This window comes from Lycorma delicatula, chromosome 6 (assembly GCF_047948215.1).
Source record: "Lycorma delicatula isolate Av1 chromosome 6, ASM4794821v1, whole genome shotgun sequence".
In the NCBI taxonomy this organism is placed as follows: Eukaryota; Metazoa; Arthropoda; class Insecta; order Hemiptera; family Fulgoridae; genus Lycorma; species Lycorma delicatula.
Window position 1 is genome coordinate 68,877,704 of NC_134460.1, and position 12,555 is coordinate 68,890,258.

The following is a 12,555-nucleotide window of genomic DNA, read 5'->3' on the forward strand; positions in this document are numbered from 1 at the left end:
TATTCATAAAATAACTAACAATGAATGATATATATAATAAAAGTAAAATTTTTTTCATAAAAGAAAAAAATGTTAATCTTTGAAATATAAATACGATTTTCCTCGTACGGTACAAAATATTAAATATTAAAATAAAAAAGATTTAATATTTAATAACTTTTAAACATTAAAATGTTTTCGAGCAAGATGTGATTTCAAATTTACTTTTTGCTTCGCTCGGTATGAACAATATGTACAGTGAAACATAGGTTCTTTACCGCATTCCAACCGCAGGTGACGACTCAAACTGTCAGGCCTAAGGTATATTCTCCCGCAATTAGGGCAATTATTACATCTGTCATAAACATCGTTTAGCAATAATTCATTAGCTGAAAAAAAAAAAATAAAGAAAACATACAATTTTATCATAACTCCTATTTTCATCATCTTAACTCTCATTCACTTACTTAAAATTAAATAATTAAACAATTGGTGCAATAAAAAACATTGCATTAGATATATGTTACCAAAATAAATATTAATTTACAATGAAAAATTGTCAAAAGTTAATTCTTTACAGTGATAGCAGTAAAAGAGCACACAGACAACAAAAACGCTTTATTTTAATAAAATATTATAGACATTTTGTCTATAAAATGAAAAAATAAAGGAAAAATCTGACAAACAGAAGATAAAAAAGGTAATTAAAAATTTAAGTTTCCTTATACAGAGAATGATGAAAATTGAGGTTAATTTTTCTGAAAGTTAAATTTTTTTATTTAAGTGAAAACAGAACAATAACAATTTTGTAGGTTGCACTTTTTAATAGCAGACACTGATCTTCATTTTTCATCATATGCTAATTACCATAAATCCAGATGTAAAATTTGAGAATTTGAAGAAAAATAAATCAGTTCTTGATGTATGGCAGATTACTAACATCACACTACTTCAATATAGCTTGTATTACACATCAAAATTTAGAAAGTTCAGTTGACACACAGAGTAGGGTTGGATGCTAGACTAGCCATCTCACCGACTATGATGTTCTGTTACAGTACACCATCCCCTCCACTGTATTATTATTATTATTATTAGCAGCAATGCCAACACTATTTTAAACACCCCAAGTGATTTACATTTTTACAATTTCTAAATGCTAACAACTTTTAATCTATATGAATAAATAATATTTAGAGTTTATAATTAGTTTACCAAGCAGATGCTATTAGTAACTACATATTCTCAGCAATACAGATCTACAGTATATGTAATATAAGTAGTGAGCTGAGTTCACTACTACTTCTACTACTGCTACTAATACTGTGTTCAAAATAAGTAATAAATATACTATACAACTAATGCAATATAAATTCAATTTGTACGGTGGATGTTTCTTCAATCTTCTGAAGATTTCCTGAAAATTATATTTGTTTTTTATGCTACACGTATTTATTAATCGGAATGTTTCACATTTTTATCTACTTCCATGGATAGAAAAATTAGAATTCTTAATAGAAAAAACACAACAAAAGAAATGATACCGAATGTGAGAAAAGTAAAAATCTGAAAAATTATTGTAGCATTAATGATTTTTTCAAAACTGATTACAACTACTAATTTATATCTAAGACTTTTGTGAACATAATTTGCAAGTTTAAATAAAACACAAAAAAAAATCACTAACAGAATATCTAAAACAATTGCATTAAAATCATCCTAATCAAATTGTACAACAATCATTGCCTTTATGAAGGATAAACTAAATAGAATATATTATGTTTATTGTTAAAACCCACAGAAGTTATTTTTAGGAAAATTAATAGGATTTAAGTCATTATTAAGATCAGCAAAATGAGAAGTGATTTTCCATACATAGAAAATGATAAATTTAAAAGAAATCAGGTCCAGACAGATAACAATAAAGAAATTTTATAGCACATTTAAAAATTAATAAATAAATATGGCTTTACATTTTAAAAAATAACACTGCATTTTCCGTCCAACATAATTTACGTCAATTAAAAATGTATTACATATTTTAGTTATTTTCTTACTATAATTATACAAATGAAAATAAAATACTACTTCTGGACCAATTCATTACAAGGGTGGATCAAATATAAATGAGACTTTTCGTTGTGAGTGTGTAAATTTTAAGGGAACAGGCGGCTGCATCTAATTGGCAGGGATGTCAAGAGTGGAAAGACCAGGCGGTATCAGTTCAGACAAGTTTGGCAGTAGCACTCACAACATCAGAGCACAAGTGCATCCTTCGAATATGCAACACATTATCATTAAATTTCTTGCTCATGAAGACTAAAACCAGTGGAAATTCTGCAAAGATTGACTGCACAGTTTGAGGATCAAACACTATCAAGAGCTTGCGTGTTTGCCTGGCATAAGGAGTTCAAGGAAGGATGTCAACAGGTTGAAAATGAGCAACATGATCACAATCCTTGGACCAGCATAATAGAGAACATTCACACGATTTGTGACCTTATTGAAGGCGATCGACATTTGAGTTTCTGAAATTACATCACAGATTGGAAAAAGTTATGGATACTGTTATGGATGATTCCGTAAATGTGTGCCAGGTGGGTCCCTCACCTTTTGACAGCAGAACACAAGTTGAGATGTTTGGAGGTCTATCAGGAGCTTTCAGTGTGATTTGCAGAAGAAAGGAATGCATTTTTTAATCAAATCATCACCTGCAACGAAACTTGAGTCCATCATTACATGCTTAAATTCAAATAAGCCAGCATGGGAGTGGCAGAGGAAAAAGAAGCAGCCCATGTGAAAGCCAGGATTTGGCCGTCAGCTGGCAAGGTCTTATAACCGTTTTTTTCGACTGGCGAGGGGTTTTGCGCATTGATTTCTTGCATGAGCATTGCATAATAAATGCTGCTTATTACTGTGAGCTTGTATGAGGTATAGGTTGCTTATTGTTCCAAAAGACATGACCAACCAAGACATTATTTTCTTCCATGACAACATTTGGCCTCGTACTGCAGCTCTAACTTGCATAAAATTAGAGGAAATGAGATGGACTCCACTTGACCATGCTCCCTATAACCCTGCGACTTTCCCTTTCATCTGCTTAAAGAAGCACTAGGAGGATGATTCCAAGATGATGCAATGATGGCCTTTGTGCACAATTGGCTCATGACACAACTTTCTTCATTTTATGATGTCTGGATCAAAAACTTCCCAATCCGCTTGGAAAAATGCATTTCCAAAGCAGGAAATTACATTGAAAAATGATGTATGCATGGCTACTTGATTACACCAAATAAAACTTTTTAAAAAATAAAATTTTGTTTATATTTGATAAGCCAGATAAAATAACATACCAATTTTCGATTTCCTTTGTTTTGGATTTTTCACATGAAAGCCTAACATAAATGTTTAATTACTTGATTATCAGAAAATAAAAAGTAATCTCTATAAGGACAGGAATAAATAATTGAGTTTTATGTAGAAGAGCGAAAGGAAAAGTTTAAAGTAAAAAAAGAAGACATTCACAGACCACTCATTTACTTAAAACATTTCATTTAAATCCAATACAATTACAAGATCAAACAGGTAAAAATTTGCATATAATTAAGGTAACAAAAAAAAAAATGAATGATATAATGTTAATAATTTATTTAAATAAAAATTGTATTTACATTTATAAAATACTCAGATGGTTATCCTATTCTGGAAGAATGCAAAAATGTTAAATAACAAAAGATAATGCCATACGTGGACTTTATAATAAACATACAAATATAAACTATCAAAAATGTTTTCGAGCGACATGAGATTTCAGGTGTACTTTTTGTTTTGCTCTGTAGGAACAATATAAGCAATGATATAATGGTTCTTTACCACACTCCAAACGCAGGTGACGAGTGAGACTGTCTAACCTATGATATGTTCTCCCACAATTTACACAACTAAATTTTTTATTAAATTCTGATAAATTTAATTCATTTATATACTCTGAAAAAAATAAAGAACACATACGTTTAAAATCACAGTCAGATTTCAACAGATATGAGTAAAAATAAATAATTTCATCAATATGAAAAATAAACAAATAAGAAAATAGGAAAAAATTATGAAGTTTATGTACAGATTTCAGTTATACTACCACAAGTGTTCTCTCATTTTCTTGCTTTAACTATAAATGTTAAGATAAAACATGTTGTAATAAACGTACCCAATTATTTTTACTTCTAACTTCCATCTACTAATATTTAACAATTTCCCCACAACCTACTTACAAAAATATGTTATATCAGATGAAAGTAAAAGATAAAATAAATTAACTTGTTATTTTTTTATTACGTAGCAATTCTTAAAATTAAAACAAATAATAATATTTCATAGTAAGAAATGTTATTGTTAGCTAAATAGGGTAAAAAGAACTGTAAAACATTATTTTGATAAGAAAATCATTGTCTATTAATCCAAGCTCAATATGTTATTTTTCAAAATTAATAAGGTAAATAAGGGTATAGAAACATTTAAAGTAATTACTAAAACACCAATTGTTCTTAAATTTGTTATCAGTGTAATATTTTAACAGAAATTCCATTATTAAAACCTATTAAAAAACGTAATTCTGTAACAAAAGCAGCTTAATTCTCATTGGTTAAGTTTTTAAGGTTTACTATATTAGTTAAAAAGAAATTATTAAAACAAAATAATAAATAAAAGATTAATTTCTAAGAAAGTAGTATAACATAAACGACTAAGAAACCTGGCCGTTAGTAAATACAATGTATATGTGCTAAACTTAGTCTATACCCTGGAACAAATTAAATTTAAGAGAAGTAAATTAAATTAATAAAGGCAAAATGTGAATCGGTCAACAACGGAAAATTCAGGAAATTTTTTTACAGCAATCCTCCTAAAGAATATAAATAAAACAACAGTACAGCTGTATAATAAATAATTGCTTTATTTATTATTTCTTTACAGTTTATCCTTGAATTCTAGATTAAAATATTAAAAATATACAATTCCCTCCCAAATTATCATCGTTTACTACTTCTGAATCTAGCAGACCTACTAATTTAACAGTATTTTATTTGGTGTATTTGATCTAACTCCTGATATAATTTTTCAAAACTTAATGTTATCAAATAATATTTCAATTATTCTTACTTCTTAATAGATATTATGATGACACACAAAATAATTGTAATTTCATTCAATAAGTTTTGGTAATTCCCATTTAATTTCAGTAGCTAATCAAACATTTACAAAACCATTCAATATTTAAAAAATAAACAGCAACTTTAATGAAAGACCAAATCAATTTATTTGTATAACCAGTTCATCAAAACGTACAATGTAAAAGTAATATCGCATACAACAACAATTAATCAAGCTAAATATCACATATAAAATATTGTATGGTAAAATAAAAAGTAATACATAACCTATAAATAATAAACATAACAATTAATATTATTTAAAAGAAGAAAAATTTATTAAAACAATTTTTAAGTTTTTTTTTGTTTTATTAATAATAAAATTTATTTTGAGCTGCTTTAGAATAATACTTCACAAAACATCAATACCAGAATGTCTTAAAAAAATATGTTTCTTTAATGAAAATCCATATTTTGTAACATAATGACAATAAGGACACGAATGTTGAGGTGTTTTACCGCATTCAAATTTACAATGTCGTATTAATGACTTCTGATGATTATATACTTTTTGACACTTAGGACATGTATAACAATTATCACTTGATTCATCTTGACTACGAACATTGAAGACACCTTTCAAAAGATCAATAACAGGTACTGGTGATGTAATTTTTCCTAAATATGAAAAACACATTAGAAAGAGGCTGTAATAAAACTAAAATATGAAAAATATATAATTTAAATACTCTACTTAAGATTAAAAATATGTAGAAGTTTTTAACGATGGTAAAAATTCTGAATCATTAGGTGCAGTAATTTGTCGCTGAATAATAAAAATTTCAACTAAATACACAATTATTATAAACAAAATTATGAAAGCATTGTAAAAAAAAAGTTTCAAAGTTATTGTATAAAATAAAATACCTCAAGTAAATTAATAAAAATTCCATCTCATAAAAAAGAAGCACACACGATGACAACTTCCTTAACAAGTATGAATGTGCTCTAGTTAAAATAAAAAATTATCTTTATATAGTTATTAATTAAATGTAGATTATTACAATAAAATCCCACCTCACTTCACATCTGATCAACCTAAAACCAGCACATCAAAAATATGTAATTAAAAATAAATATTAAATATTTTACAAAAAAAAGAAGCAAATAAAAAATACATTACATTTTAATTATTTTTATTTTTTTGAATGATAAAAAATAATTAAAAATTTTAAATATGCAGAAATTACCTTTTTAAATATTTAAAAGGTAATTTTAAACACATGCATATCTCATTCTAACATAACTTTTCAGTACTTTTGTTTAAACTCCTGACCTCAAAAGATAATTTATTTTTTACACACCTGTCCAATCATTCAGTACTAAAAAATTGAACACTCTTTAAGCAGCAAGGGTAGTTAAAAAAATTATGACTATGAGGAAATATTTTCCAGTCTTTATTGTTTAGCTGTCAACATTTATTATTGATCATTGACAAATTAATTAAATTAATTGTTTTCTTAAAAGAACTATATTGTTTTTTAATCATTTTCTGTATGAGTATACATAAGATGTTGAAACTGTAAAAAAGAATTAGAAACTGCGATCATAAAAAATAAGTTTTCGTGTTTTTCTGCACAGGATGACATGAAAAAATGTTAGCAGCAACAAAAATAACATAAATGGGTTGGCATTTGAATTATATGTTATAAACCAGAATAAACTTCATTATGTTAATTGAATCTATAAACCTTTTTTCTACAATCTTGAAATTAAAATTTAAAAAAAATCTGATGTAGACACCATATGACTTCCTTGTACGTCTATTTAAATTACATACACACATTTTTTTTTTTTTAATGAAAAGTATATAAAATTTATTTTAATTCATTAATAACTTCTGATATTTTTTCATTATTTTTTTTTTTTTTTATTATTGAATTATTATTTCATTGTAAAAATGTGTTTTACAATCAGGGGTTAAAAATGATTAATATATCAATATATTTAAATTAAAAAAAAAAAAAAAGGTTAAAAAAATTTTTTTTTTATTATTATTATTGAATTATTATTTCATTGTAAAAATGTGTTTTACAATCAGGGGTTAAAAATGATTAATATATCAATATATTTAAATTAAAAAAAAAAAAAAAGGTTAAAAAAAGGAGATGTAGTCTGATTCAAACCTATGGGTCTACCTTGTAAGCTCCAAATATTTCATTAATTAAAATTTTATTTGGCTGTAACTGGAACCGATGAAAATAAGTACCATTTATGATATATCGTTGAAAAGCAGTCAATGGGGCTTATTACTGCAGTTAAAAAAGTCACAAATCCAAAAAAATTTTGGATTTTGAACTTTTTTGGACACTTTTGGTTCAATTGATTGCAATCAAAAGGGGAGGTGCACAACTAGATGTTACAACAGTCCAATCCAAAATTTCAATATCTTACGGCTAATCGTTTATGAGTTGTGCGATATAAATATGTACATATGGAAGTCATGATGAAACTAATAAAAATGGATTCAAGGATGGTCAAAACAGATACTTCCACTGAAATCTGAAAACCAAAATTTTTCGCTATCAAAATACTTCGTACAAGGATGTAAATAGGGGGAAGGTAATACAACAACAGTCAAAATAAAACAAAATTTAAACAGGAAACAATATTGAAATGCTGAATAATTAACAAAAAAAATTACAACTTGGAATTTAAAATTTTAATAAATGTGTTATTTTTATATCATTTATAATTCTGCAATAATTTTATAAACATTAAAAAATTGCCTTTAAATAATGAATAATGTATTAAATTCCTTTAAAAGATAAAATCTTTATGAGTTAATTATTAAAACATAAAACATCACAGAGCTTACTTTTATGTAGTTAAGAATACAATTTACCAAATACATTACTGAAATGGAATACAAAAAATATTACATATTTTAAAATTAAATTAAAACTAAAATAGTTACTGGAGAAAATTAACAATATAAGTTATGTGGTGACAATTACTCTGTTATGCACACAAAATGTTTACATATTGAGACATTGTAAGAGATAATGAAGAGGAACATTCGCATTACTTAAGAAAGAGGTTGAGGCGCACACAGGAGTAGTAAATGAAAAAGCGTATACCACTGATGTGAAAAGAAGATTTTGGCACTGAGGAGAGATTTAAACCCCCATTATAATAATCAAAATTTCAGATATAAAAACTAAAAATGAGGATTAATTTTGGTTTAAGCACCTACTAAATTTAACATTGTGCATCTACTAAATTACAAACACAAAATTTTATTTCATTAATAACTTCTGATATTTTTTCAGATATATATATTTTTATTATTATTTTACAATCAGACATTAATAAATCAATATATTTAAATTAAAAAAAAAAAATTTATAAAAAAGGAGATGAAGTCTGATTCGAACCGATGTGGTGCCTCCCCTTGTAAAATCCAAATATTTCATTAATTTAATTAACCTTTATTTGTCTATAACTCTGGAACCAATGAAATAAGTACCACTTATGATATATCACTGAAAAGCTCTCAATGAGGGCTTATTACTGCAGTTAAGAAAAAGTCCAAATCCAATTATTTGCATTTTGGGCTTTTGGACTTTTGATTCAGTCGACTGCAACCAAAAGGGGAGGGGTGCATAACTAGATGTTACAACAGTCCTAAATCCAGAATTTCAACATTCTACAGTCAATTGTTTTTGAGTTATGCAAGATGTGTACAGACATCATGGATTCAGGAATGGTCAAAATGGATATTTCTGTTGAAATCTGAAAACCGAAATTTTTTGTGATCACAATACTTCCTTTACTTCATACAAGGAAGTAAAAATCCGATGTATGAGGTCTAGAAACTGGATTTATGTATTTTTTTTTGTAAAAGAAATTATCTGAATTAATACATCCAAATTACACATAAATTTCGCCAGGCCTATTTACATTGACCTATTATTTAACAAGATATTGCCAATTCTTAAAATATTTATGATTTTTTTTATTACTTTTGTTATTTACACAATTACTTTAGTACTTAAGGGTCATTTGGTCCAAGCTGCAAGAAGTTGATAAAGGTAACATAAGACGGAATTGAAATATGAATATAAGAATGCAGCCCAACAAGACCCCATGCAGTATCTGATGTCCGAACACCTTTACGATAACAGTACTAATCCAAAATGCCTAAAAAAATATGTGCATAATAATACAAAAATCATAACATATTAAACAGCTGTTTAGAGAATGAACTTTTGATATTATTAGTAGCTCAGAAGATAAAGTTAGAAACAAACAATAATTAAAAAATATTTATCTGGTAATAAAATTTTTTTTCAAAAACTTGTTCGCACAGCTAATATTTAAATACTTATATTGTGTCAACTGTTTTTCTATTTTACAATTAAATTAATGCATATTTATTTAGCCTGAACAAAAGAAAAGCTATTTGGACCCATCGTAGCATCCAAAATAACTGTCACCAAAAAATTATTTTCTTTTTTGCATGAGGTCCAAATCAGATCAAGTCAAGTGCTAAAATACTTAAATGATAAATGTTTTTTAACACTTGGGTTATTGCAACCACGAGAAAAGGGCATTACCACAAAACAAAACAATCCCTCTCGACAATAGTATAATCAATTTTTTTTATATAGCTGATGAATTTATTAATATTTTTCGGGCCTGTTGCCAAAAATACTTGCCACGACTTTCCATTTATTCACATTTTCTTGACTTTAAACAATATTTTAAGAAATTCCTTGAATTAACCGCTCCTTTGATTTAGGTTCAGTATTTATAAATACTGATTGATATTTCATCATCAGTAACAAAAACAAAGAGAAATTCTACATTATCATTCACATTTATTGAATTTTCTTTCCTTATGAATTTCAGCATAGTTTTTTGTTAGTTCTTCAGTTATACAAAAAATATCATCCAGAAAAACTTCATAACAAGGCAAGACTTTGCCTTTTTTATCACAAAACAGTTTCCTTATTTGCCAATAAATTTCCATATGATGATCTTTACTTACATTTTAAACACTGGGTCATAATTAGAATTCCACATTTGGAGGGATTTTTCACAAATTTTAAATGATTATGAAAATAATAATTGGAGCTTTAGAGTCATGAAACTAGGTTAAAAATATGCTTATACAATAGAGAACTAATTGACTTTACATCACTGTTAAGAGATTACAATTGTTAGTACTATAAGAAAATATTCTTTATTTTGACTGTAGACATAATTATTGACTAAACATTTATATGTTACACCTGTATTAGGGATTAGTTTTTCAATGACATTACTTTATAAATGTTATTAAATAAAATGAAAAGTTAAGATTCAAATAATCATTTGTGGTTTCTTGAAGCTAGTCAATTTTTAAAAAATATATTAATGAATTCTATAAACATTATTGTAACTACATTTATGTTCATAGTAATTGATGACTTTTTTATTAAGACAACATTTTATGTAATTAGCACCCTCTCTGATTTTATATTTAAATTAAGGACCCTTCTAACATATATTGGTCGATCTATCAATCTGAACATCATCTTGGCACATTTTTATTAAAACTTCATTTTGTCTCAATTAATTAATAATAAATATTTGAGATATTCTTTTTAACAACAAATCAATGAAACTCTAATAATTACCAATCTATTTACAATTCTATTTTTAAAAATTATGAATAATATAAATAAAATGAATGAAGTTCATAATTGTTTTAAAACTATGTGTGATATGTAGATAATTACGCTACAATACAGAATCTTAAATGTCAAAAATGGACCTACAATAATTGTAATTTTACAATAATTGCAATTATTGTTCAATTATTTACAATTGTTTGCAATTATTTAATTTTTATAATAACTGTAATTTTAGTTTTCATAAAACTTGCATATAAAGGAAATCATATTTAATATATATTTTAATTATAAAGCAATCTCCAGAATATGGTCTTAACAATTAACCTAAGAAATACATTTATTTGCAAAAAATAAAAAACACGAAAACATTCATCACAGAATCAGGCTAATTAGCATAAATTTTTGAAGTGTAGAATTCAAAAGTGTACAAGACTTTTTTTTAAATCTTCTAGAATGTAAGACAATATACCTAAGCATAATTCAATTTTATGATAATAAACAATTTTCTGGGTTCCACTCTTTCAAGTGCAATAAAACTACATTTATGAATATGACATAGAACATGTTATAATCATTAAAAAGCAATGACAATAAAATGAGTAAACAATCAATGAAGAAAATATAACAGTGCAATACTTTTAATAATATATCGGTGTTCAGAACAAGTAATGTAGCTGAACATAATCAACAGTAATTTGTAACAAATTAAAAAAAAAAACAAACAAATGATCACTTTAAATAATAATAGCAGTAATTGGATATAATATAGATTTTATGACATTTCATTGTTACTGCCTTTCGCACTGCAATGTTTACTAAGTATGTGGAATTTCATATTTCCTTTAAAATTACACTTGTGTACACAGTAAGGGCATTTAAACTGAGGTTTAGTTTTATTCATACAATGATAGGCCACAATGAGCCATCATGCAAATATGATTTCCCACAAGAACACACATAACGTTTTTCAGGTTTAATAACTTGTTCATTCACATACTGATTTACACTTTGCCACAAAATTCTATCACTTTTACATATAATTTCATTGTCTGAAAAGAAAATACAATTGATATTATGAAATAATAATAAAATATAATTCCTAGATTATAAATAACATTCTTTTGTATTGATTAATAATAACAAAGTAATCTGCAGACTAATAATGCTGTAATTTTTAAAAATAAATTAATATAATTACATTCCCATCTTAAAATTATATCACCTTATAGCAAGTTGGCTTAAAATCCTACTAAACTCTGGCAATCTATATATGACATAAATTTCTAGAGGGCCACTGATAGAATTACACTGAGGAACAAATAAGATGGGTATACATAGAAAAATAGCCATTTAAACCAATTAATCATCAGTATATTTTTAAATGGAGTGGAAGCATAATTCTACAGCGTTAAACAAAAGCTGTAATAAACTAAATACAAATGTAGAATGACACAATGTGCAATTAATGAAAATTAAAAAACTTAATAGGTAACACAATATATTTACTTGTTTAATATATATTTATTTTACAAAACAAAAGAATGGGTTATTTTACAATGACTGGGAAATGTGCTTTGTATGAATGAGAGCAAACCATAAAAAATTCATATGTTGAAAAGGAGAAATGTAAAAAAAGCCAAATCAAGGTAGGCGGTGGAAGATGTTGTGGAGGATCTGTAGGAGTTAGATGTCTGGCACAGAATACAGAAAGAAGAAGAGGGAGCCACTTTTGGTTGTAGCAGTGTATC

General features: G+C 26.5%; 1 protein-coding gene across 4 annotated transcripts in view; it reads right to left on the reverse strand.

Annotated features, from left to right (window-relative positions):
* The window catches only part of LOC142327113 (uncharacterized), a 384,678-nt gene that overhangs the window by 250,641 nt on the left and 121,482 nt on the right, over positions 1–12,555 (reverse strand). The window contains exon 5 of one of the 4 annotated variants that reach the window (XM_075369986.1): positions 133–368. The exons of 2 other annotated variants lie outside the window; for them this stretch is intronic. In XM_075369986.1, coding sequence (XP_075226101.1) covers positions 160–368 — 209 coding nt within the window. In that variant the 3' untranslated portion in view covers positions 133–159. Of the gene's footprint in view, positions 1–132; positions 369–5,403; positions 5,805–12,555 lie in introns of those variants that run through there. One more of the 4 variants, XM_075369981.1, reaches the window with a different exon arrangement.